At 49.0% G+C, this 24469-nt stretch overlaps 1 protein-coding gene across 1 annotated transcript in view; it reads left to right on the top strand.

Moving 5' to 3' along the window:
* The window catches only part of SCRG1 (stimulator of chondrogenesis 1), a 110417-nt gene that overhangs the window by 34866 nt on the left and 51082 nt on the right, over positions 1-24469 (top strand). The window contains exon 2 of the mRNA XM_069244416.1: positions 16192-16456. Within this exon, the coding sequence (XP_069100517.1) occupies positions 16221-16456 (236 nt within the window). The 5' untranslated portion in view covers positions 16192-16220. The remainder of the gene's footprint in view (positions 1-16191; positions 16457-24469) is intronic.

The following is a 24469-nucleotide window of genomic DNA, read 5'->3' as shown; positions in this document are numbered from 1 at the left end:
CACTGAAATAGCAAATATCCGTGGGCCAAAGTGTATCATCACATGGGCAAAGCCCACACAGGAGACCTGAGTCCATTGGAGAGAACACTGCAGGGGCATCAGATGATAAAACTACAGGCACCTCAGGGGGAAGGGAAGGGGGGGCACAACAGCCACATGAGTCCACGACGCCAGATCCAAGAAGGGGCCACCATGCCCACTGTTCAATCCTGGGGAGTGCAAAGCCACAGTCTCTCAAGTCTCTACAGTGGGTGGCTTGCCCACTGTCATATCCTGGGGAGTGCAAAGCCACAGTCTCTCAAGTCTCACAAGTGGGTGGCTTGCCCACTGTCACATCCTGGGGAGTGCAAAGCCACAGTCCATCAAGTGGATAACAGTCTCCACAGGCAATGGAGGAGGCAGGGTGGCCCGAGTGCAGCGTGAACATTAGCACGACACAGAACCGGCACTGTCAATGGGCCAGCGGTGCTTGAGACGGCGGGGCCCAGCGGAGCGGTGCTTGACAGGAAGGGCCCAGCGGAGCGGTGCTTGAGATGAAGGGCCCAGCGGAGCGGTGCTTGAGATGAAGGGCCCAGCGGAGGGGTGCTTGAGACGGCGGGGCCCAGTGGAGCGGTGCTTGACAGGAAGGGCCCAGCGGAGCGGTGCTTGAGATGAAGGGCCCAGCGGAGCGGTGCTTGAGATGAAGGGCGGAGCGGTGCTTGAGACGGCGGGGCCCAGCGGAGCGGTGCTTGAGATGAAGGGCCCAGCGGAGCGGTGCTTGACAGGAAGGGCCCAGCGGAGCGGTGCTTGAGATGAAGGGCCCAGCGGAGCGGTGCTTGAGACGGCGGGGCCCAGCGGAGCGGTGCTTGACAGGAAGGGCCCAGCGGAGCGGTGCTTGAGATGAAGGGCCCAGCGGAGCGGTGCTTGAGACGGCGGGGCCCAGCGGAGCGGTGCTTGGCAGGAAGGGCCCAGCGGAGCGGTGCTTGAGATGAAGGGCCCAGCGGAGCGGTGCTTGAGATGAAGGGCCCAGCGGAGTGGTGCTTGAGACTGCGGGGCCCAGCGGAGCGGTGCTTGACAGGAAGGGCCCAGCGGAGCGGTGCTTGAGATGAAGGGCCCAGCGGAGCGGTGCTTGAGACGGTGGGGCCCAGCGGAGCGGTGCTTGACAGGAAGGGCCCAGCGGAGCGGTGCTTGAGACGGCGGGGCCCAGCGGAGCGGTGCTTGACAGGAAGGGCCCAGCGGAGCGGTGCTTGAAATGAAGGGCCCAGCGGAGCGGTGCTTGAGACTGCGGGGCCCAGCGGAGCGGTGCTTGACAGGAAGGGCCCAGCGGAGCGGTGCTTGAGAGGAAGGGCCCAGCGGAGCGGTGCTTGAGACGGCGGGGCCCAGCGGAGCGGTGCTTGACAGGAAGGGCCCAGCGGAGCGGTGCTTGAGATGGCGGGGCCCAGCGGAGCGGTGCTTGACAGGAAGGGCCCAGCGGAGCGGTGCTTGAGATGAAGGGCCCAGCGGAGCGGTGCTTGAGACTGCGGGGCCCAGCGGAGCGGTGCTTGACAGGAAGGGCCCAGCGGAGCGGTGCTTGAGACGGCGGGGCCCAGCGGAGCGGTGCTTGACAGGAAGGGCCCAGCGGAGCGGTGCTTGAGATGAAGGGCCCAGCGGAGCGGTGCTTGAGACGGCGGGGCCCAGCGGAGCGGTGCTTGACAGGAAGGGCCCAGCGGAGCGGTGCTTGAGACGGCGGGGCCCAGCGGAGCGGTGCTTGACAGGAAGGGCCCAGCGGAGCGGTGCTTGACAGGAAGGGCCCAGCGGAGCGGTGCTTGAGATGAAGGGCCCAGCGGAGCGGTGCTTGAGACGGCGGGGCCCAGCGGAGCGGTGCTTGACAGAAAGGGCCCAGCGGAGCGGTGCTTGAGACGGCGGGGCCCAGCGGAGCGGTGCTTGACAGGAAGGGCCCAGCGGAGCGGTGCTTGAGACGGCGGGGCCCAGCGGAGCGGTGCTTGACAGGAAGGGCCCAGCGGAGCGGTGCTTGAGACGGCGGGGCCCAGCGGAGCAGTGCTCCTCCCGGCGGTGCCCTGTTCAGCGGTGCCTTTCTGGACGGCGAGCCATGCACTACGGTGACCCTTGAAGCCGGGCTGGTGGTGGCTGAGGCGCTCCTGGGACTCTTAGCAGATGGAGGGGGGGGGGGGTCAGGGGAGGGAAAGAGGTCAAGAGTGGAGAGGTAAAGTTTTTGAGGACCAGGGTAAAGGGTAGGTGTAGTGGTTATGGGAGTGGAGGAAGAGGAGGTGGTTGTAGGAGAGTCAGGTGTGCTGTCCTTGGGTGAAGGTGCATGGGCTGGAGGCTGTCGTGAGGTGGTTGGCTGTTGGGTGGGAGGCTGCCTGCGTTTGTGTGTCTTGGAAGAGGGGGTGACAGACACAGTGGGAGAGGACACAGGGGACGTGTAAATGGCAGTGGGGGTGGTGACTGCACGTGTGCAGACTGTACTGGAGGGTGTACTGGTGATGGAAGTACTGGCTGTTGGTGGTGTGCATGCAGGTGTGAGTAGAGACGTCACAGGGAGGGAGGAGGGAGACGAGGAGGTGGGGGACACAGAGGTGGTAGTGGCTGTTGGCATGTCTGCATCTGGGTGTTGCTTGGGTGAATGTTTGTGTGATCTGTGGTGCTTACGTCTGGATGAGCTGCCCTTGGGTGTTGAGGTGTGTGCAGGCTGGTCTGATGGTGTGGATGGGATAGGCAGAGGAACAGGAGACAGAGACAGGCTGGAGGCAGTTAGAAGCGGGAGGCTGGAAACAGGGACAATGGCTGCCGTCAGTGCTGAGGCCAGAGCATTGAACGATCGTTGATGGGCAGCCTGACCCGAATGAATGCCCTCCAGGTATGCATTGCTACGATGCACCTCCCTCTCTACCCCCTGGATGGCATTCAAAAGGATAGACTGCCCAACAATGATGGTCTGTAGGAGGTCAATGACCTCCTCACTGAGGGCAGCAGGGGTAACAGGGGCAGGGCCTGAGGTGCCTCGGGCGAAGGAGATGCCCGCCTTCTTGGGCGAGCGGGCACGGAGCGAAGGCTGAGGGGCTGCTGGGAGGGCGGAGCTGGTGCGCGGGGTGGCGTCTGTACCTGTAGAGGCGGGGGGCACGGATGTTGCCGCCACCGCTAGGGAGCTCCCATCCGAGGACGTGTCGGTGTCGCTGGTGTCACCACGGCTCCCCGTTGTGAAGCTCCCCTCGCCCTCCGTATCACTGGTGGCCTCGGTGTCTGTGCCATGGCCCACCGGGGCCTGGTGAGTTGCAGCTCCCTCGTGCTCCGGTGCCAATTCTCCTCCGCCTGATGATGCTAATGCACACATGCACAAGAAGATAAAGAAAAAGGGTGGGGGGAGACATAAAAACTGGTTGAGTGCATGCATTGTCAACACCGTTGGCGGAGAGGACAGACACAAGAGCCTCATGCACTAAGCCGCGCAATCGGGGTACACTACTCCGTACTTGTGACTAGGCCAACAGGTCTAGGGACAACAAACGCGCACATGGGTGATGCAGGTCCATGGATAGCTGTACTTGTCACCCTACAGAGGTGGGGGGCGGGGGCACAGGGACATGGCTAAAGCAGAGGACTACACTACAGAAAGCGCCCTGGCCTAATGTCACCCACAGCCCTCTTCCCCCACCCAGGCACCTCCACTGCGCGTAAAGATAGCTGAATGTGCTGGTACTCACCCCCTTGTGTCTGCTGTGATGTCCTCACGCGCCCATCCAAATCGGGGTAGGCCACCGCCAGGATCCGGGACATCAGGGGGGTCAGGGTACGACTGGCACCCCTCCTAGGTTGGGAAGCCATCCCCAGCAGTGACTCGGCGGTCTTCCTGGTCCTGTGGCGGATGTCCTCCCACCTCTTGCGGCAGTGGGTGCCCCGTCTGTTGTGGACCCCCAGGGCCCGGGCTTCCTTGGCGATGGCACGCCAAATGTCGACTTTCTGATCGGCACTGACCTATTTGACATGTACAGGGTGGGAATTGAAATCTCATAAATTTTCCGCATGATAGATGCGATTGGCCCCCCCTCCCCAACCTTGCCTTGTGGCACATGCTCTCATCTGTCGTGCCTTGCACTCGTCATTGTCTCCCCACCCCACCATCTCACATCCACCATACACAACCCAGGCATAGCCCATTCAACGTGCACCCAGTGTACTTACCTGTTGGTCTGGAGGACCGTAGAGTCGCGCCTACTGGGGCAGGACCCCATCCACAAGTTTCTCCAACTCTTCTGTAGTGAAGGCAGGGGCCCTTTCCCCAGTCGCAGCAGCCATTGTATCTCCCAGACCGAGGTCACAGCAGCACTTGCAGTATAGGTCCTCTCCTGTGGATGATCAGGTCTCGAGTGATTAACCAGAAAGAAAATGGCCGCCGGCGCAGCTAGTCATTGGCTCGTGAAACCCATAGGGTTCGATGTTAACCAATGCAGCTTTGCGCCGCTGTCTTCGACCGCCTACCGCCACGGTGTGTCACGCCAGCGCATTGACCTCACATCCCACTGTCACACTTCTCAGGTCAGGCAGCCGCCATTACAAGGGACCACAGGGCTTAATTACTACTGCGTCACACAGGCCTAGGCCTTGCATTGCCACTCATACAAGCCATTCAATGCATTGAGAATCGTGTACTGTGCAAGCTGTAGTTACGTACCTGTGGGTTGCTTGACTCTGTGCTCCATGTTGTCCTTCCTAGGCACCGTCCGCTGGGACTTGCGAGGAGAAGGATGAATCCTCCCGTGTACCGACCGCTGGTGGACCTGTCGACAATGGAGGAACGTCATATAATACTTCGCTACCGACTTGACCGAGCCACTATACATGAACTGTGTGCCCAGCTGGAGCCAGCACTGATGTCTCCCATCCGCCAACCCACAGGAATTCTCCCTCTTGTGCAGGTTCTGTCAGTCCTCCATTTTTTGGCAAGTGGGTCTTTTCAGACAACAGTGGCCATGTCATCAGGGATGTCTCAGCCTATGTTTTCTAAGATTTTGTCCAGAGTGTTGTCTGCCCTGATGAAATACATGCGGAGCTACATTATTTTCCCTGAGGAGGGTGATTTGGCCACTGTGAAGGCTGACTTCTATGCCCTTGGACATATCCCCAACATCATTGGTGCCATTGATGGGACCCATGTGGCCTTAGTACCCCCAAAAGACGACGAGCAGGTGTACAGAAACAGGAAAAGTTACCATTCGATGAATGTCCAGGTGGTCTGTTTGGCTGACCAGTACATCTCCCATGTAAATGCCAAGTTCCCTGGGTCAGTGCATGACGCGTATGTTATGCGAAATAGCAGCATCCCTTATGTGATGGAACAGCTACAGAGACACTGTGTGTGGCTAATAGGTGACTCTGGTTACCCCAACCTGCCTTGGCTACTGACCCCAGTGAGGAATCCCCGGACCAGGGCAGAGGAACGGTACAATGAGGCCCATGGGCGATCTAGGAGGATCATAGAAAGGACCTTCGGCCTCCTGAAGGCCAGGTTTAGGTGCCTGCATATGACAGGGGGATCCCTAATGTACTCACCCAAGAAGGTGTGCCAGATCATCGTAGCCTGCTGTATGCTTCACAATCTTGCATTGCGACGCCAGGTGCCTTTTCTGCAGGAGGATGGTCCAGATGGTGGTGTTGTGGCAGCTGTGGAGCCTGTGGAGAGTGAAGAGGAGGAAGACGACGGGGACGACACGGACAACAGGGACACAGTCATTCAACAGTATTTTCAGTAGCACCCAGGTAAGAATCCCCCACGCCATTTTACATTTACTTCTGGCCTCCTGCATCTCTACTTTCTGTGTTTCCCCCCAGTTCCTTTCAACTGAATTGTGACTTTCCCTTGGCTTTTCAGAGCTGTATGACCCACTGCGTGACTTCTGGTTTGTTCGGCCATGGAGTAAAGCACATTGACATTGGTATGTTGTCATCACAATGTAACTGAACAATTTTGAACCGTTATGTGTAATACATTTGTTAAGAATACAAGCAGACTCCTGAGTGTTTTAAGTGCAATTAGTGATTTATTTAAAGTGCTACATATAGGTCCATGATAGTAAAACGGTGATGGGTGGGGGTGGAGTGATGTCCATGGCAGAGTCCAGTTCTCGGTCGCACAGGTGCATTGTACATATGCCTGTGGAAGGATGGAGCAGGGGCAGTTCAAGGTTGGACAGGGTGACGATGTGGGACAGTGGAATGACATCCGGGGGGATCTTAGGCTGGCGGGGGTCTTGGCATCCTACTCTGTCTTCCTTTGTGATCTCAGGCTCCTCTTGCGGGGTGGTTGATCTTCAGCAGGAGGTGGGGTTCTGGTGGCCCGTCGTTGTGTGGGGGCCTCCTGTCCACTAGCGCCGGCAGAGGTGGTAGGCTGTTCCTGGTCCGGGCTGGTGACAGGGGCCCTTTGGGGTGCCACATGGTCCCGCAATGTGGTGAATATTAAGTTCAGGGCCTGGACGATGTTCCTGAGCTCCTCTCTGTACCCCATGTACCGTTCCTCCTGCTGTGCCTGGATCTCCTGGAACCTGGCCAGTACCGTCGCCATCGTCTCCTGGGAGCGGTGGTATGCTCCCATGATGGTGGTGAGGGCCTCTTGGAGAGTCGGTTCCCTGGGCCTGTCCTCCCCCCCTGTCGCACTGCAGCCCTCCCAGTTGCCCTGTTTCCCCGGGCCTCTGTCCCCTGGACGGTGTGCCCACTACCACTGCCCCCAGGTCCCTGTTGTTGTTGGGGTGTTGGGTCAGCCTGGGTGCCCTGTAGTGGCGGACACACCGCTGATTGACCTGTCCTGGAGACAGAGGCATGGGCCCGCTGGGTGGGAACTGTGCTGATATTCCCAGAGGGGGTTAGGTCTGCTGTGGCCTGTGTCTGTGTGTGGGAAACCGACTGTCCAGAGGTCCCCGATGGTCCAGGCTGGTCGTCAGGTTCCAGGTCGACAGAGCTGCTGTCCTCACTGCGGGCCTGTTCTGGGGGTGGGATGGACATATCTGGACCCTCCTGGCCGGTGTGTTGGCGTTCGGGCCCTGCAGGGGTGAAAGAGTATGGTTATTGCTTCTGTGTGTTCCATGGCGTGCGATTTGTGGGTCCCCTTGTCCCCCAGTGCTGGCATTCCCTTGTGGCAGGAGTTGTGAGGGTGGTTTGTGGGGGGTATGGGTATGTGCAGTGGTCATGCATAGGTGATGGTTGTCCATGGTTTGTGTTGGCATTCAGGGTTTGGTTTTGGGTTGGGTGGGTTGCGCTGGTGAGACATTGGCAGGGAGGATGTGTGCTGGGGGGTTGTGGGTGAGGGTGGGTGTGTGGGTTGGCATGCTGGTGGTTGGGGGGGGAATAGTAGATGAGACTAGACTTACCAGAGTCCATTCCTCCGCCTACTCCAGCGAGGCCCGCAGGATGCAGGATGTTAAGGACCTCTTGCTCCCATGCTGTGAATTCGAGAGGGGTGGGTGGTGGTCCGCCGCCAGTCCTCTGCACAGCGATGTTGTGTCTGGAGACCATCGACCGTACCTTCCCCCGTAGGTCGTTCCAGCGCTTTCTGATGTCTTCCCGGTTTCTGGGATGCTGTCCCACAGCGTTGACCCTGTTGACGATCCTCTGCCATAGCTCCGCCTTCCTGGCTATTGTGGTGTGTTGCACCTGTGTGCCGAAGAGCTGGGGCTCTACCCTTATGATTTCCTCCACCATGACCCGGAGTTCTTGGTCCGAAAACCTTGGGTGTCTTTGGGGTGCCATGGGGTGGTGTGGATGAGGTGTGGGGTGGTGTTTGTGGTGATGTGAGTGGTGGTGTGTGGTGATGTGTGCATAGATGTGGTGTGGTTGATGATGTTGGGTTCCTGTGTGTGGTTAGTTTTTCGGTTGCTGTTCTCTCTCTCTCTCTCTCTCTCTCGCCTTCTCTCCGATTTCCAACTAGTGGGGGTTTGTGGGTGATGTGGGTGTGTGTTTTATAGTTGCTTGGATGTGTGGGGGTGGTGTTTGTATGTGTATCAGGTGTGTGTATTTCAAATTGTCCAATGTGGCTGTGTTTTGGAGCTGGGTGTGTATTTTGACCGCGGCGGTGTGTACCGCCAATGGAATACCGCGGTTGAATGACCGCCGCGTGGATTCGTGGGTCGTAATGGCATGGGCGTGTTTGTGTTGGCGTGGCGGTGGAGGTTTGGTCATCTCCAGTTTATCGCTGCCCGCTGATGAGGCGGCCTTCCGTGGATGTCGGCTTTTTGGCGGCTTGGCAGTTGTGGGTCAGAATGACCGTGGCGGGTTACCGCGGCGGCGGCGGTAGAATGGCGGTCTTCTGACCGGCGGTAAGTGCCTTTTACCGCCGAGGTCAGAATGACCCCCACAGTTTGGAGAGTCAAAAATGGCAACAATATTGGGCAGTAGAAAGTGCTCACCTTTCACATTTACAACTCATAATTAAGCTTTTCGGGTTAAAGGCAAGTTAATAAGCAGAGGAGCATAGTGAGAAGGTCTAAATTCCAAGAGTGGGCAATCCAGTTAAAGGTCGAGCTCAAAGTGTTTAAGAAAGAGTTTGTAGAGTCACGTAAAGAACCTTGTTAGACCTTACAGCCTTAGAGTGGCCATTCCCCAACTTTTTGCTGGCCTCCCTCCATTTTTGTGACCCTGTTTTAGCTGGTTTTATGACTCTGCAAAATTTCCACTGCTGACCAGTGCATGTGCTCTCTCCCCTAAACATGGCAATATTGGTTCCTCCCTAATTGGCGTATTTAATTTACCTGTAAGACCCTAGCAAAGTGCACTACATGTGCCCAGGGCCTGTAAATTAAATGCCACCAGTGGGCCTACAGCACTGATTGTGCCACCCACATAAGTAGACCCATAAGCATATCTCAGGTATGCCATTGTAAGGCCTGTGTGTGCAGTTTCACTGCCACTTCGACTTGGCATTTAAAAGTATTTGCCAAGACTTAAACTCCCCCTTTTCTACATATAAGTAACTCCTAAAATAGGCCCTAGGTAACCCATAGGGCAGGATGCTATGGAAGTAAAAGGCAGGACTGGGCTGAAAGGGGAACTTGTGCACTTCAAAACCACTCTTGGAAGTTTCTTTTGGGTATATATACTGGGTCTAAGACCCCATCAAACCAGGCACTTCTGGATCTACACCTGGCACCTGACAGAGGGATTGTCTGGCTGCCCAGAAGATTCATCTTGACTGCTTTGCTCAGAAGTACTGCTGCTCGGCTTGTTGCCCTGCTGCCTGCTGGCCTCTGAATCTGACTCTGCTGGAAGGACTCTGCCTTCCCCACAAGTGCTCTCCAAGGTCTTGGATTGAGCTTGCCTCCTGTTTGAAAGTCTCAGGACCAAAAAGACTTCACCAAAAAAGAAGAAAATCCTTATGCATCGAAAAATGGACGTAACGGCTGCAGAAATCGACGCAGCGACGGCCTCGCAGCTGAAAATTTGCCACATCGCCTACCGTATTGAAACAGCGCCTGCTCCTTCTTACCAGCGTATTAAGGATATTTAATGCATCATCACTGGGCATCAAAACATCCTGGCATCGCAGTGAGCAACCAAGTCACGCTCCTGGAAATTGACGCATCACCTTGCAGCGTGGAAAGAAACAACACATCGTCTGTTCTGCACCAGAAAATCTATCATAGCACTGAATTTTCTTATTTTATTTAGATTAATTTTATCTATTTTCCTCAACTGGTTTGGAGTACTTTATGTGGTGTTTTCACTGTTACTAAAAGAGTTATTGCACAAATATGTTACACATTGCCTTCTAAGTTAAGCCTGTCTGCTCTGTGCCAAGCTACCAGAGGGTGAGCATAGGATATTTTGGATTGCGATGTGACTTACCCTAACTAGGATTATGGTCCCTACTTGGACATGGGTGTATACCTCTGCCAACTAGAGACCCAATTTCTAACAATGGTGATCAGATTTGAGGGTAGGACTTGTGTTTGTATAGTGTCATACAATAGCTATGTGTACACTACCTACCCACAGTTAAAGGTCAATTTTATTTGTTACATCATGTCTCTGGCTGGGTCCACAAGTGAAGCTGGAGTGCTTGACCTGGCTAAACTGGAGGATTACACAGTCCCCCAGCTGAAGGGCATTTTCAAGGCTGTGGGGTACCTGCCCATGAAACTTCCAAGAAGGGAGAGTTTCAAAAGGCGCTGAGGGCCTGGTCAGAGACCCGCACCCAAGAGAATGATGAGTTGGGGGAGCCTGAAAAGGGCTCTTCTGAGAGCTGCGAAGAGCAGTAGGGGCTGACACCCCTGTTTTTTTCCTCCTGCAATGTCCCCAGTCATGGCCTGACCACAGAGGAAAGGAGAGAGGAAAGAGAATTCCAGCTGCAGTTTGCAAGATTAAAAATAGAGGGAGAGGAGAGCTGAAAGGCAGGCTGAGGCTGAAAGAGGATTAGCGGAGAACAAACGTATATTGGCTCATGAACTGAGTCTGAAAGAGCTGACAGCTAGGCAGTCTAAATCCAGCAGTGATGGTGGCAGCATACACTTAGGACCCGCTGGAGACAAAAGGGTTGTATACCCAAGGACTTGCTGCCAAGTTATGTGGTGGCAGAATACATTGAAAAATGGTTTTCTGCTAATGAAGATGCACTCAGGGCCCATATTTATACTTTTTTTAGCGCAGCATTTGCGTCGTTTTTTGACACAAAATCGCGCAAACTTACAAAATACAATGGTATTTTGTAAGTTTGCGCCGATTTTGCGTCAAAAAACGACGCAAATGCAGGGCTAAGAAAGTATAAATATGGGCCAGAGTGCTCCAAGTATGGTCACTTCAAGGGTGACGCCAAATGTCCAAAGAGGACAAAGCCCCCACTAGTGAACAGATACCTTGGTTGGCCAGTGTAACGCACAGGGAGGAGGTAGCTCCAGATAATTTTCTGAACTGATAGAGGTAACCATAGTGTTCCTGGGGGATGCAGATATGGTGCCAAAAGGCCACATGCCTGCCAATACTTCTAACTATAGATAGTGGATCAGCATTAAAGGGCAATAGGTGGAGGCTCTGTGTGACACAGGAGCCAGCATGACAACTGTCAAGTGTCAGCTTGTGTCAGCAGAGCAGGTCCTACCAAACACATTCCACCAAGTCATAGTCTCTGACAATCTTGAGAGCCATCTACCAGTGGCTCTAGTTCCATTTGAGTGGGGGGAGTTTCTAGTACACTGAAAGTAGTTGTGAGCCCTGCCATGCCTGTAGATTGTCTGTTAGGTGATGACCTGGAGCACACTACCTGGAGGGCGGTAGAGTTCAGTTCTCACTAGGAGATGATGGGATTGCCTGAGTGGGTCTGCATGACCACAAGGTCCATGGTTGCCAGGGAGGGAAGTCAAGGGCGCCTGGTGCCTATAAGAATGGCCCAGGAAGCTGCCAAGGAGGGGGGAGCGGTGAAGGAAACTAATCCCAGAAGTTTCCACAGTAGAGGTTTATGGGGTCCCTGAGGAGGAGGTCCCTGAGCCAACTGGGGAGGACATTGCCATCCTAGGTGACCTACCTGAGCTTGCTAGTTGGCAAGTAGAGGGTGGGCCCACCATGGAGAAATTCTGCAAAGCGCAGAGAGAGTGTCCCACTCTTGAGGGCTTGAGGAGACTGGCCTCAGCCCATGCAGCAGGTGAAGCCTCTGGGGATCACCTAATTTACTGGGAGATAGATCTCCTATATAGTGAGCCTAAGGCTCTGGGTACTGGGGCAGCACATGTGCTGGTGGTCCCCCAGTGTTACCGGGCCTTCCTACTGGGTGTGGCTCATGACATTTAGTACAAGACAAGACCTTTGACAGGCTTGTCATCCACTTCTATTGGCCCTGAATGAAGACTGCCTTAGATACATTCTGCAGGCCCTGTCCCACCTGTCAGGCCAGTGAGAAGCAGGGCAAAAGCTGAAGGGCCCCTGATCCCACTTCCCGTCATTGGCACCCCCTTTGAAAGGTTGGGTATCGATGTCATTGGTCCATTGGACCCCAAGGCATCCCTAGGTAACAGGTTCATCCTGGTCTTGGTGGACCATGCCACATGCTACCCAGAGACAATCCCTCTGAGGACAGTGACTGCACCTGTGGTGAACAGAACTTTGATGGGAATCTTTACCCGTGTGGGGTTCCCCAAGGAGATAGTGTCTTACAGAGGCACTAACTTCATGTCTGCATACATGAAGTCCATGTGGGATGCGTGTGGTGTAATTTACAAGTTCACCACACCCTTTCACCCTCAATCCAGTGGTCTAGTTGAGAGATTCAACAAGATCTTGAAGTACATGATTGCAGGCCTACCTGAGGCCAGGAGGTGTAAGCCCTACATGTACCCAGGGCCTGTAAAATAAATGCAGCTAGTGGGCCTGCGCACTGATTGTGCCACCCACATAAGTAGTCCCTTAACCATATCCCAGCCAGCCATTGCAAGGCCTGTATGTGCAGTTTCACTGCCACTTCGACTTTTCATGTAAAACTACTTGCCAAGCCTTAGAATTCCCTTTTTCTACATATATGTCACCCCTAAGGTGGGCCCTAGGTAACCCATAGTGCAGGGTGCTGTGGGAGTAAAAGGCAGGACATGTACTTATGTGTTTACATGTCCTGGAAGTGAAACACTCACAAATTAGTTTTCCACTACTGTGAGGCCTTCTCCTCTCAAAGCCCAGCATTGGAACTGCCCTTATATACTTTTAAGTGGTAGATTTTGGTCTGAAAGGAGTAGCCCTGTCATGTGTAGTATGGGCAGAATGGTAATAGAAACTCATACTTATTGGTGAAGTTGGATTTAATATTACTATTTTAGAAAAGCCACTTTTAGAAAGTGGGCATTTCTCTGCACTTACTGCTATCTCTGCCTTACAGTCTGTCTCCAATCCACAACCAATCTGTGCTGGTTGACAGCTCCCCTTGTGCATTCCACCCAGACAGCCATAAACACAATACACTCAGTCACATCAGCATTCATCTGCATACTGAATGGGTCTTATTGGGTAGGGAGGGTGGAGGGGCTCTCTCACACTTCAAAAGCCAGTGGCCTGCCCTCACACTAAGGACTGATAACCCCCCACAGGGATCCTGGCAGACAGGACTGGGCTGAAAGGGGAACTTGTGCTTTTTAAAACCACTCTTTGAAGTTTCCTCACTTCAAAGGCACTTTTGGTTATATATACTGGGTCTCAGACCCCACCAAATCAGACACCTCTGGATTTACACCTGGACGCTGTCAGAGAGACAGCTTGGCTGTCCAAAGGACTCATCTGGACTGCTTTGCTGAGGACTCTGCCTTCCCCACAAGTGCTCTCCAAGGGCTTTTATTGAGCTTGCCTCCTGTTCGAAAGTCTCAAGGCCACAAAGACTTTACAAAAAAGAAGAAAATTCCTGCGTGTCTAAAAATTGATGTAACGCCTGCAGAAATCAACGCAGTTCCTGCCTCACGGCTGAAAAATTGCTGCATCGCCTACTGGATCAATGCAGCTCTTGGTCCTTCTTACCAGCACGTCAAGGATTTTCAACGCATCGTCCCTGAGCATCAAAACATTCTGGCATTGCAGTGAGGAACCAAGGCTGTGCTCCTGGAAATCAATAAATCATCTTGCAGCATGGAAAGAAATGATGTATCATCTGTGCCGCGCCAGAAAATCCAACGCAGCACCTTATTTTTCAACTCTCTCCTGCATCGTTTTTTTTTACGTATCTCTCCTGCATCATTATCTTTTACGTATCTCAGGTACTGTGTGTTATAAGGATACAACCACTGATTCTTAAGGATTGAGACTCATCTAAGCCTTTAAAAAGTGATATCTCTACTTGTGCATTATGGGATTTCTGTTGTTTTGATCTTATTGTATTTAGTTAAATATTATCTATTTTCCTAAACTGGTCTTGAGTACTTTTTGTGGTGTTGTCACTGAGTTACTTTATGAGTTATTGCACAAATACTTTACACATTGCCTTCTAAGTTAAGCCTGCCTGCTCTGTGCCAAGCTACCAGGGGGTAAGCACAGGATAATTAGGACTGTGTTGTGACTTACCCGGACTAGAATTGTGGTCCCTACTTGGACAGGGGTGTATACCTCAGCCAACTAGAGACCCAATTTCGAACAAATCCTTTGCCTGATAAATGAAAGTATAACAGACTGACTGTTTCTGTACCTTGTAACAAATTGATACAAAATGCAATTATGTCATAATCAAACTTGTCATAGTTGACTGTGCCAGATGTTTTTTGGGTGAGGTTTGTATGACACCTTTGGAACTGTTTAACATTGCAATATTGTTTTGAGTCCCTAATGTCCATTTAGAGAACCTGCTTTTCCACTCCTTATATCTTGTGAAAAGATATGAAATAATGGAATACATAATTCCCTTTTCACTTTACCAGAAATCACATTCATGTGTTGTTTGATCATGCACAGATTTTATTCGCTTTGGAGAACGTACCCCACCTGGAATGCCCAGATCTTTTAGACACTCAACTTGCTATAGGTGTGGATCAGTCATTGTTGACATTGATATGTCATGAATACTAAGAAATCAGACATGTCCTGCACTGACCATAGCCCCCACGCACTTTCCTATATCGTGCAATAAGTGACTCTCTACATCAGACTACTCAGGCTCCCTAGGTGCCCCCTTGCTAGTAGTGGACGTGACGTTGTAGCAGTAGGCAGGTCACCAGCCGGCTCAACCACAGCCAGTCATTATTCACGAGTAAAAGGAAAGCTTCTGTTCCAATCAGACCTGTTCATTGTGTCAGGCTCACTTGGACAGAAAGAGACCTTGAAGAGACTTCCCTCCTGTACAAGCTGAAGGAGATTTCCAATTAATAATTCATTTGAAAGAATAAGATCTTACAAAAATGGTACAGACAATGCCGTGGCTTCAGTCACATCTGTGGTCTGAACCTGAAGACATTACACTTTGTTCTCGAAATTGTCTGACCTGAGCACAAAAGCTTTTGCTTCAGTAATGTAGGTGAGAAATAGTCAACTACAAAATACATTCACTACACACAACATAAAATAAAATAGGGCGAGCCTTGGCATGTGAAAAGGTTCTGAGCAGTGTGGTGTAGTTTAGGAAAGAGCCAGGTCATAGAAAATGGAACGCATCCAGTACATTTAATTTTAAAAACAGAGCCAGCAGGATTACACCATGCATAACTTTCCATTCGATGTTTTCAGACCATAGTCCCAGGTGAGCATGTTTCGACCTAACTTACTGTAAGGCACGCTTTTCTGCCTCATGCGCCAGACTCGCTGAATTCATTCCGACAGTTTTGCTTCTAATTGCTTTAAATTATGGCTGTAAATAGATTATTCAGAGTTTAGAGAATGTTAAAACCATCGATGCAATGTTCAGTTCAACTTACTTGTCATCAATACATTCTGACACACTGGGTAGTCCATTAATTTAAGTAATATTATGAATGTCACAGTGGATCATATGCATTGGTCCCGTGCATAAATGTACATATTTTCTGGAAACTGTGTTTGTAAATCTAACTTTATTTAAAAAAAACCTGCGCTCTCCTAGCGTCCTCAGCCATGGAAGCCCTTTGGGTCAAGTCACGAGTAGCAGCTGCTACTATGGTCTAAAGATCCATGTTTATATTCTGGAGTTTTCACTCCTTGAGCTTCATAACCACCCCCAGGAGAAAGCAAAAGGCTGTTGATAAGCTAGTGATGGAACACGTATAGAGCAATGTTATAAAAGGCCATGTGGCATGTAAATGTCACTTACACTGTGCAGACACTTTGGTGAATTGATGCCATGGTTCCTTCCAATTTCCTTACAGGCTGCATGACTGGGTTTACCACCTCAGAAACAGATTAAAAGTGTTTTTCAGAATATAAGGTAGAGGCCACTGCAGAGTCAAGCCGGATCCTAAGTATTTCTTCTGATTGGCTAATGATTTTCAGCATACATGTACAGACCACGTCAAATGAATGATGCATTGGTGCTTAAAGGAGTTCATTGATAAAGATGGGGAGTATTGTGGTTGATATGAATTGATTGATTTCAGTAGTCTCCAGATTGTGTTCTTAGGTTTGCCCGTGATGTTTCTAATAGTTGTACATCTTCAACAGCATGCACAAGAAATTATCTAATTTTGGCACCTGAATTACTGGATAGTTATTTGTAATCTTAGAAACAAACTACAAGTTCATGTACAGCCGTAATAGCATGACATTTCCATACAAACATGTCACTGATCCTCCTCTATTTCACCACAGTGCCCACAGCAAGTTCCTCACCTGTGAAAATGAAACTCCCCCTTGCTGTCCTGCTGCTATGCGTACTGCTTGGGGCTGGTGCTACCCCCGCCAGCCGCCTCTCCTGCTACAAGAAGATTCTAAAGGATCGCAACTGCCACAACATTCCAGAGGGAGTGGAAGACCTGAGACCCATGAGTGGTAACCTGCAGGACCACTTCTGGGAGGGCAAGGGCTGCGAGATGGTGTGCTACTGCAACTTCAGTGAATTGCTTTGCTGTCCAAAGTAGGATATTTCCCTTTAATTTGAACATGTGTGGGTCTGGCTATAGAGACAGATTTACAGTGCTTTTCTCAGTGGAATTTAATTACAATAGGCTGTCAGGATGGATCATGCATTGCAATTTCCTTTAAGTTTTCAGTGGTCATTAGTGAGGTATGCATAACAGTGGTCTTTGACTAATGTAACATTTGCTACCTGTGCCTAAGTGGATAGAGAGTTTTGGTTAATAGTTTATGGTGTGTGCATAGAGTACACTTTGGCAAGAGAAGGTAGTACCTCTGCAGGATGTGAACCTGCTCCCTTGAGCCGGAAACCAGTACTCCCCATGTGCCTGTTTCCAAGTGTTCGACACACAAGGCTTTATTCTAGACACATCAGCCACTTCAGTTGGGTGATCCTAAGTTGTATGATGGTTTAGTCTCCAAACAGGATGTGTATTTTATTTATATTATAATTTATCATGCATCTATAAATTCTCACATATCATTTACATTTGAAGAAGTATTATCTAAAGCAATTAAAAAGCAAATTTTCATTTGATTCCATTTAGAAAACAAAAACATCTTGTGACGCCAGGGTTTAATATGGTGTCAAATTGTTGCAGAAAATATTTACTTAAAAATATAAGGATTTGTGTGCAAAGAGAGCCAGTGTATGGAAACCGTCTGATTAAGTAAATCGGAGGGTTTGCGAACGCTAACACCCTTTTTCAAAAGTACCGAGCCCATTTAACGATTCAGAAAGGGTTTTCTGAAACATTAAAGGGGTTTAGGAAACCATACCAAATTGGTATTTAGAGCATGCTTTGAAAATACCTATTCCTTATGGTCAGGGCCACTGTAATTATGCAATTCTGCAACCATGGCATTTTGGCATAATTATGTATTTTTTAGATTTGCCACATAATCCATCATCTGCTGCATAATTGGTAGATTTAAACAAAAAAAAATGTTTCTAGATCACATGTAACAAAAGTTAGTAAAAATGTGGTGATGTGTTCATGCGCAGTGGAAGTCCCTTCACAATTGTTAACTGGTCATCTTTCAGTTGCTTATTTGATTGTTAAAGTGGTACTAATGAGGTCAATTATTTTGCCTAGACAGTATTACCATACATTACCAAATAATGAAGTAAAACTATCAAAACATTTGCACATTATGCCGCATAATTTGCCTTTTCCTGCCACATAATTCAGAGAACCCTGCTGCATAATTTGGCCCTGTCCTGCTGTATAATTCTGATGACCCTGCTCATGGTATGTAATAAAGTTTTGTTACCTAAATCCGTTGCAAAACATGAATATTTTACTGACACTACAAAGGTAGTGGCAGCCCATTTGCAAATGAGAAGCGGTCCCGAAGAGGCCACAATTTGCAACCTACCTCATTAATATTTATGTGGTAGGCCGAGTTGCGAACCACTGCGATTCGATATTTCATAAGCCAATCCATTAGCTCACAGGCCAGTTAAAAATAAAACAATGCGTTCGGTAGCAGTTGTTGTGAGGACATGGGCGGAGCGAAACAAAATGGTGCCAAACAGGACACTATGGTACGGGTGTTTGTTTTATGCTGCTACTACCCATCTGCCTAACCCCAAACAATGTACCCATCCACCGGGGAACCTTCCTTGAAAGGGATTGCAGACATTCCAAACGTGATTGCACCATATAGGGATACCTTGGTTGGCCCAGTTGGCTGTTTAACTTCTTTTTCTTTATCCGTGGGGAGGACAGTCAAAGGAGCAACCCTGAAAATTGCTGTCTGAGTGGGTCAAGAGCCTAACCACAAACCAACAATTCCTGAAGGCAGTGAGGGTACATCCCCTTAAACTTATGACCTTAAATGTAAGGGCCTGAACTCACAGAATAAAAGACAACAGATGTGGAGCTATTCCTGAGAGTAGGGACCAAACACCATATTTTTACAAGAAAGCCACCTACTCAAAAGACATCCACTTTTTGCAAACCACACATAGGCAAGAGCTCTACTAAGATCAACAGATACAAAGAGAGTGTTATATTAAACTTCAAAACAGCACTTTAACACTCCTTAACATCTATGCCCTGATTACTGCACAAGACTCCTTCCTGCCCAAGACAATTAATGAACAGCTAGTGGTAGAAGCAAGCATTTATACTCGAGAATGGGCGCAATGTCGGCACACTTCAAAAGAAAATTACAGCACTTGGGCTTATAGATGCTTGGCATTGTTTAAATCCAAGCACTAAGGACTATTTTTTTCTCTCATGTCTACACTACATACTCCCATATAGACTATTGATTTATAACTCACATCCAATTATGCTATCTAGACTCCGCACTCATATTGGACATATCCATCACAGACCATGCTTACATGGATCTCACTTGGGGGGCAAGCAGGAAACTCCCTATGGGAGGTTACAGGTGATGCATGAGACTAAAGACCTCCACTAAGGCAGCATTCATGAATGCTTTGCTTTGAACTCTCTCCCAGATTTGTCATTGCACACAATCTGGGACAGGTTCAAAATGACAATATGGGGTACAATTACATCTATTGTAATGGACCGTGCCAGGGATGCTAGGCTACTTGAAATCGAAGATTAAGGGCCAGATGTATCAAAATATTTTGCACTCGCAAACGGTGAAATCGGCCGTTTGCGAGTGCAAAATCGTGGTCTGCAATGCATCAAAGGCATTCGCAGACCACAAAATAGAAATCGCAAAAATTGCGATTTTTTGCGGTGCGACCCGGATTTTGCGAATCGTATTTTGCGATTCGCAAAAACCAGGTCGCAAGGCAATTCTGCAAAAAATCGCAAATTGCGATTTTTCGCAGAATGGTGTTTTGCACATGCAAAATACCATTGTCTGCAACCAGGTGGTAACCTGGTGCAAAATTTAAAAATGCAGTAAAACTGCATTTTTAAATGTAATATGTAAAGCACACATGCCCTTTTGGCATGTGTGTACTTTACATGGTAAAAAAAAAAATATTGGGGTGCAGGAGAGGGGGCCTTAGGCCCCCAGCACCCTGGCCTTTTGCATTTCCCAAATTGCGATTTCTGGTTCAGAAATCGCAATTTAGGAAATGCAAAAAATTTGCAGCTATGGGCCAACAGGCCCATAGCTGCGAATGGGGCCAGTATCGCAATTTGCGATTCGGTATTTGCATTTGCGATTTTTAAGAAATCGCTATTACCGAATCGTAAATGTGATACATGGCCCTTTGCGATTCGGTAATAGCGATTTCTTAAAAATCGCAATTACCGAATCGCAATAGGCCAGAATCAAACATCTGGCCCTATGTCCCTTGAGCAGCAGGATAAATAAAACTCAAGAAAGAAAATCCAAAGCCAGATAGCCCTCCTTAGGGGAAAACCAGGCAGAGAGGTATCACCTTAAAATGAGGTAAAGCTTTTATGAAAAAGGTGATAAGGTGGAAGTAAGGAAAATCCAAAGAGGCGTTTGGAGACTCCTTTCAATGACTATCAGGACATATTCACAAACTGCATTTTGAAGTGCATTTAGTAGTACTACAATAGCTATTCACAAACATCTGAGTGTAATCTCCACCTCTCCTGTCTTTTCTACTGGGAGTCCTCACAGATGTAAGTTTACTACTTAGTAGCATATGTGGGAGTGACTTGAGGAAGTGGCTGGAAAAAGGGACGCAGTTACTAATAAATGAGAGGCGTTTAGGAAGGAGTAAGGACATATTTAGAGAGGGTTAGGGAGGGGCTTAGGAAGGGACATTTACTCACCCAGAAAAGACTAAGGCCATTGCTATTCACAAATTGCACTTAAAAGTTACGTTTTCCAAAAAGGGACCCAAAACAGTAGTCAAGTCACAGAAAATAATGGCAGAAGGGGCTTAAAATAAAATTCCTTAGGAAATAATGTTAAATTAATTACATTATTTGAAATAGTTAGTTAAAATATAAATGAATAAAGTGTGATGTTAAGAAAATCACAACACTAATGCAAAACTCTACACAAAAATGTGTGCAAACATTTTAGCAAGACACCTGGAGTCCTTGCTTTCTGGCCTAATTGATCACAACCAAGTCGGGTTTATCTGCAACCAGCAGAAGGCGAACAATGTAAGTCAAAAATGTTCACAATAGAGAGATATCTGCTCTCATCCTCTTACTGAATGGCAAAAAGGCTTTCAACCAAGTCAGTTGGTCCTTCGTGGGTGCCATGGTAGATAAACTTTAACTAGGCCTGAAGATAAAGCGTATGATCTTGGCAGGTTATAAAACCTCCACATCTTCAGTTAGCATTAACAACCAGTGCTCCTGCTCCTTCTGCTGCTCCGAGGAACTGGACAGGGATGTCATCTCTCCCCACTCCTTTTCACTGTTATTGTTGAATCCATGAATATACACATTAGGACCTCGCGTAAAGTATCCGGCATCCCCTTTGAAAGGAAATAACATAAGGCTTGCCTCCTTGCCAATGATTTATTTCTCACACTAGCCAACCCATTTGAGTCACTACCTGTCATTGTAAACTGACTTGATTGCTTTAATACAGTCTCAGGTTTACGGTCAGTGAGCAAAACAGCTGGATGAGTGGACCAAAGCCAACTGGCTTGAGCTATGAAAGGAAGTCCCAGAGAACCTCCAGTGCTGGTGCCCCCTATATATATCTTGGCTGTGATAAATCAATGTAATGAGGATGGACATTCTTCAAATGCTCCTGTATCTGATTCAGTCAGTTTCAACACCCAGCCCTACTGTTGGTATTTGCACAATTGAATAAGAAAATCCCTTTGCCTATGGTGGGGGGGCAAGAAGCTTCACATCTCAGCCTCAATCTTGATGGTGTCTAGAGAGGGAGGGGGGTCTCAGGTGTCCCAATCTGATAACATACTACTGGGTGGCGCACCTATGGTACATCTCTGAATGAGTGTTGAGGGGAAGTGAAAAGCAGTGGATCCATATGGATCAAGCGGTTGCATGCTATCCGCTCTGGGACTTCCTCTGCCTTGCACGTAGGCATCAACCTAGAGGTGCATACCTTGCTACTCCAACTATAATGGTCCTTGAAATCTGGGATCATCCAAGAGGGCTTATCTTTTTCCTCTCTCCAACCACTCTCATCATCTCATTAATTCTGAGTGCACTGCAGTAATGACACCCCAGTCTTTCAGTGAATGGGTGATCGGAGAATGTAAAACCTTAAGTGATCTGTTTGATCATTGTAAACAGGAAATTCATGCCTCTAAAGTGACCCACCTCCGATATTTCCAGCTACAGCATTGGGTGCTTTACCCGCCCAATACTATGGCTGCCATTAGGCCATTCACATACATCGAGAAGCTAGTCTGTTCTTTTGTAGGTTCCAACACACATGTACAACGTATCAAACTATCCAAAATAGCACTCTGACTAGCAAATTCCCATTTCAACAAAAGTGGGAACATGATGCTGGGACAACTATATCTGATAAGCAATGGGATGGATTATGACAGGACACTCTGAAAGCACATTGCAGTATCCCTCACAGAGAATATGTTTATAAATACATTTTTTCAGTGATATTTACTGCCCATACAACTTAGGCACATGTTTCCCTCTGACATATGCTGGTATTGTAGACAGGCATGAAGAACACACATACAAATCTGGGGATCTTGTATGGTGATACAGACTTTTATAAGGAAATACCAGGGCATAAAAAAGGGACACTGTGGTATCCTAGACTGACACTCCCTGGAACTCTAATCTTGGGACTGAGACTAGACTCCCTAGATAGAATGACCTCGGTAGACTAGGCCCTTACTAAGTATATGGCGGGAAGCAAAAAAACATATTTCTCTACATTGGAAAAAGACTAGGCCTCCTCCCATTGTCCTCTGGTTGAATATTCTTTGGCTTGCACAACCCAATGTCTTCCTCCTCTGTGGATACCACTGCGGATGCCTTGGCTCACCTGGAGAATACTCTCCAAGTGCACTCCGCTCAATTTGAAAAGGTCCTCCAAGCCATTCTTGAAACCAAAACATTCGGATTGACACAATCTCCATGGATGTTACGCTACTGCACACAGATCACCACAACTTATCAGACTGAGTGGTTGCAACAGAATCTTCACTCACCTCACAGCGCCCTACAGTGCAAGATCTACAAACACGAATGACGCATCAACAGGCAGACGTGGCATCTTTACAACTTAGAGCAGAAGATGCATAAGAGCGCTCCAGATGCAATAATATACAGTTCCCGGGCTTCCATGAACGAGCTGAGGACCCAGTGCGGTGCTCTTCATAGAAAACTGGTTGATAACCACTGTCAGGTTAAAGTCAGGTAAACCGACTAAGTTCTTCTCTGTGGAGAGAGCACATAGGATACCTGGGACCCCGCCCCAGGTATGCCACCATGTCCTCTTATCACCCAATTCCTCAATTATTGGGACTGTGACCTAGTAATTTTGTGCAAAAGGCCCATGGTGGTACGAGGGTGGAATGATTACGACCTATCCCAAAATTACAGTAGAAGTTCAGAGGCTCAGTGGCTCCTTTGGCAGGGTTAAGCAGCAACTCCAGAAACTGAACTACAAATATGCGCTCTTATTCCCTGCAAAACTATGTGTGATTTATGGCAAGGTCACCCATGTGTTTGCCACACCAGAGGACGTATGGACTTGGCTGCACTCAAAAGGGCTGATGCAATCCCTATCAGAAGATTCCACTGATGGGCCCTGGCTCACGGATCGTACACACCGGCGTAAGCACAGAACCACCAAGATCAAACCCAAATTAGCTGTCGAACTAGCTAAGGTAGTACTCGAGGCAGTGCATCTCACCGTGAATTCCTTCACCCCGCTGCAAATGGACCATCCATCAAAATCCGTCTCGAACACAGGGGCCTCAGAATCCTCACAATCACAATTTCCAAGGGTCCAGTAATCACTCTACGATCCGCGGATGATCTGTGACCACCACAGTCCACTGTCATAGGGACATCTTCCCCTCTTGCCTCACATTGATTATCCATAACCATGGCTGATCACCTAGTGGGCCTGCACAATCATCACATCAACTCTGGATAGCCAATCCCCCCACTCCTAAGCAGGTCATACCTCACTGAGCTCTGACACAGTCTTTCCTACACTTCATGCTCTATTTGAACCGAATGGATATCTCTCAGTTGCAAGCAATTACTGCTTACCAGTTGCATTGTTCGAGGGGTTATGGAACAACACCAGAAGGTGCTCAGGCAAGGGATCAAGGAGTTCTTTCTTATGTTTATGTGAATGTTTTGATTCTTGTTCGTTTGGCTGGCTGCCCTAATATCCATTCTGCTGGGAGATGAGGAGGGAAGAGGGGAGGCAGTTGGGGACATAGACATCTGGAGTTCCACAATTTACACTCATGGTCACCGACTTTGCCGCCTTAACTTGGAACATATGCAGCATGACGACCCCTGCCAGGAGACACAAAATATATGCCTATCTAAGACGTAGACATGTGCACATCGCTTGTCTCCTAGAAACTCATTTCACAATGGGGGAACTGGCCAAAATTAACAGGTGCTTGGATGGGCAGGTATACGGAATGGGAAACTAAGCTTCTGCGAGGGGAGTCCTTATTTGGGTTGCCCCAGGAGTCCCATTTGTTAAAACTAGAGCTCTGATTGAAAAAGACAGTCAATGTGTGCTTTTAGAGGGCACCCTAGATGGATGTCCCATAACTATTGCTTCCCTTTATGCACCCAACACTGCTCAAGGCAAGTTTTTAGATACACTATCACCGGCCATGTTCCAGGATTGTGGGGAGGCGATTTTAATTGCATACACAACACCAATTTAGATCGTTCAGTACCTCCACTCCTGGGTACACCAGGCCTACAGGAAACTAAACACTTTCAAATGTGGACTTGATCTTTGGACTTGCATGATATTTGTTGCTTGGGGCATCCTGGGGAGCGGGAATACTCCTATTACGCACTGTGACATCAAATTCACACACCGCTAGATTACTTCCTCTTTATCACAGCTTGCTGGCCCCTTTACCGTACTCTGA

The sequence above is a fragment of the Pleurodeles waltl genome, chromosome 1_2, assembly GCF_031143425.1.
Source record: "Pleurodeles waltl isolate 20211129_DDA chromosome 1_2, aPleWal1.hap1.20221129, whole genome shotgun sequence".
In the NCBI taxonomy this organism is placed as follows: Eukaryota; Metazoa; Chordata; class Amphibia; order Caudata; family Salamandridae; genus Pleurodeles; species Pleurodeles waltl.
The sequence above is the reverse complement of the archived record's forward strand: the minus strand, read 5'-3'. Positions and strand labels throughout refer to the sequence as shown.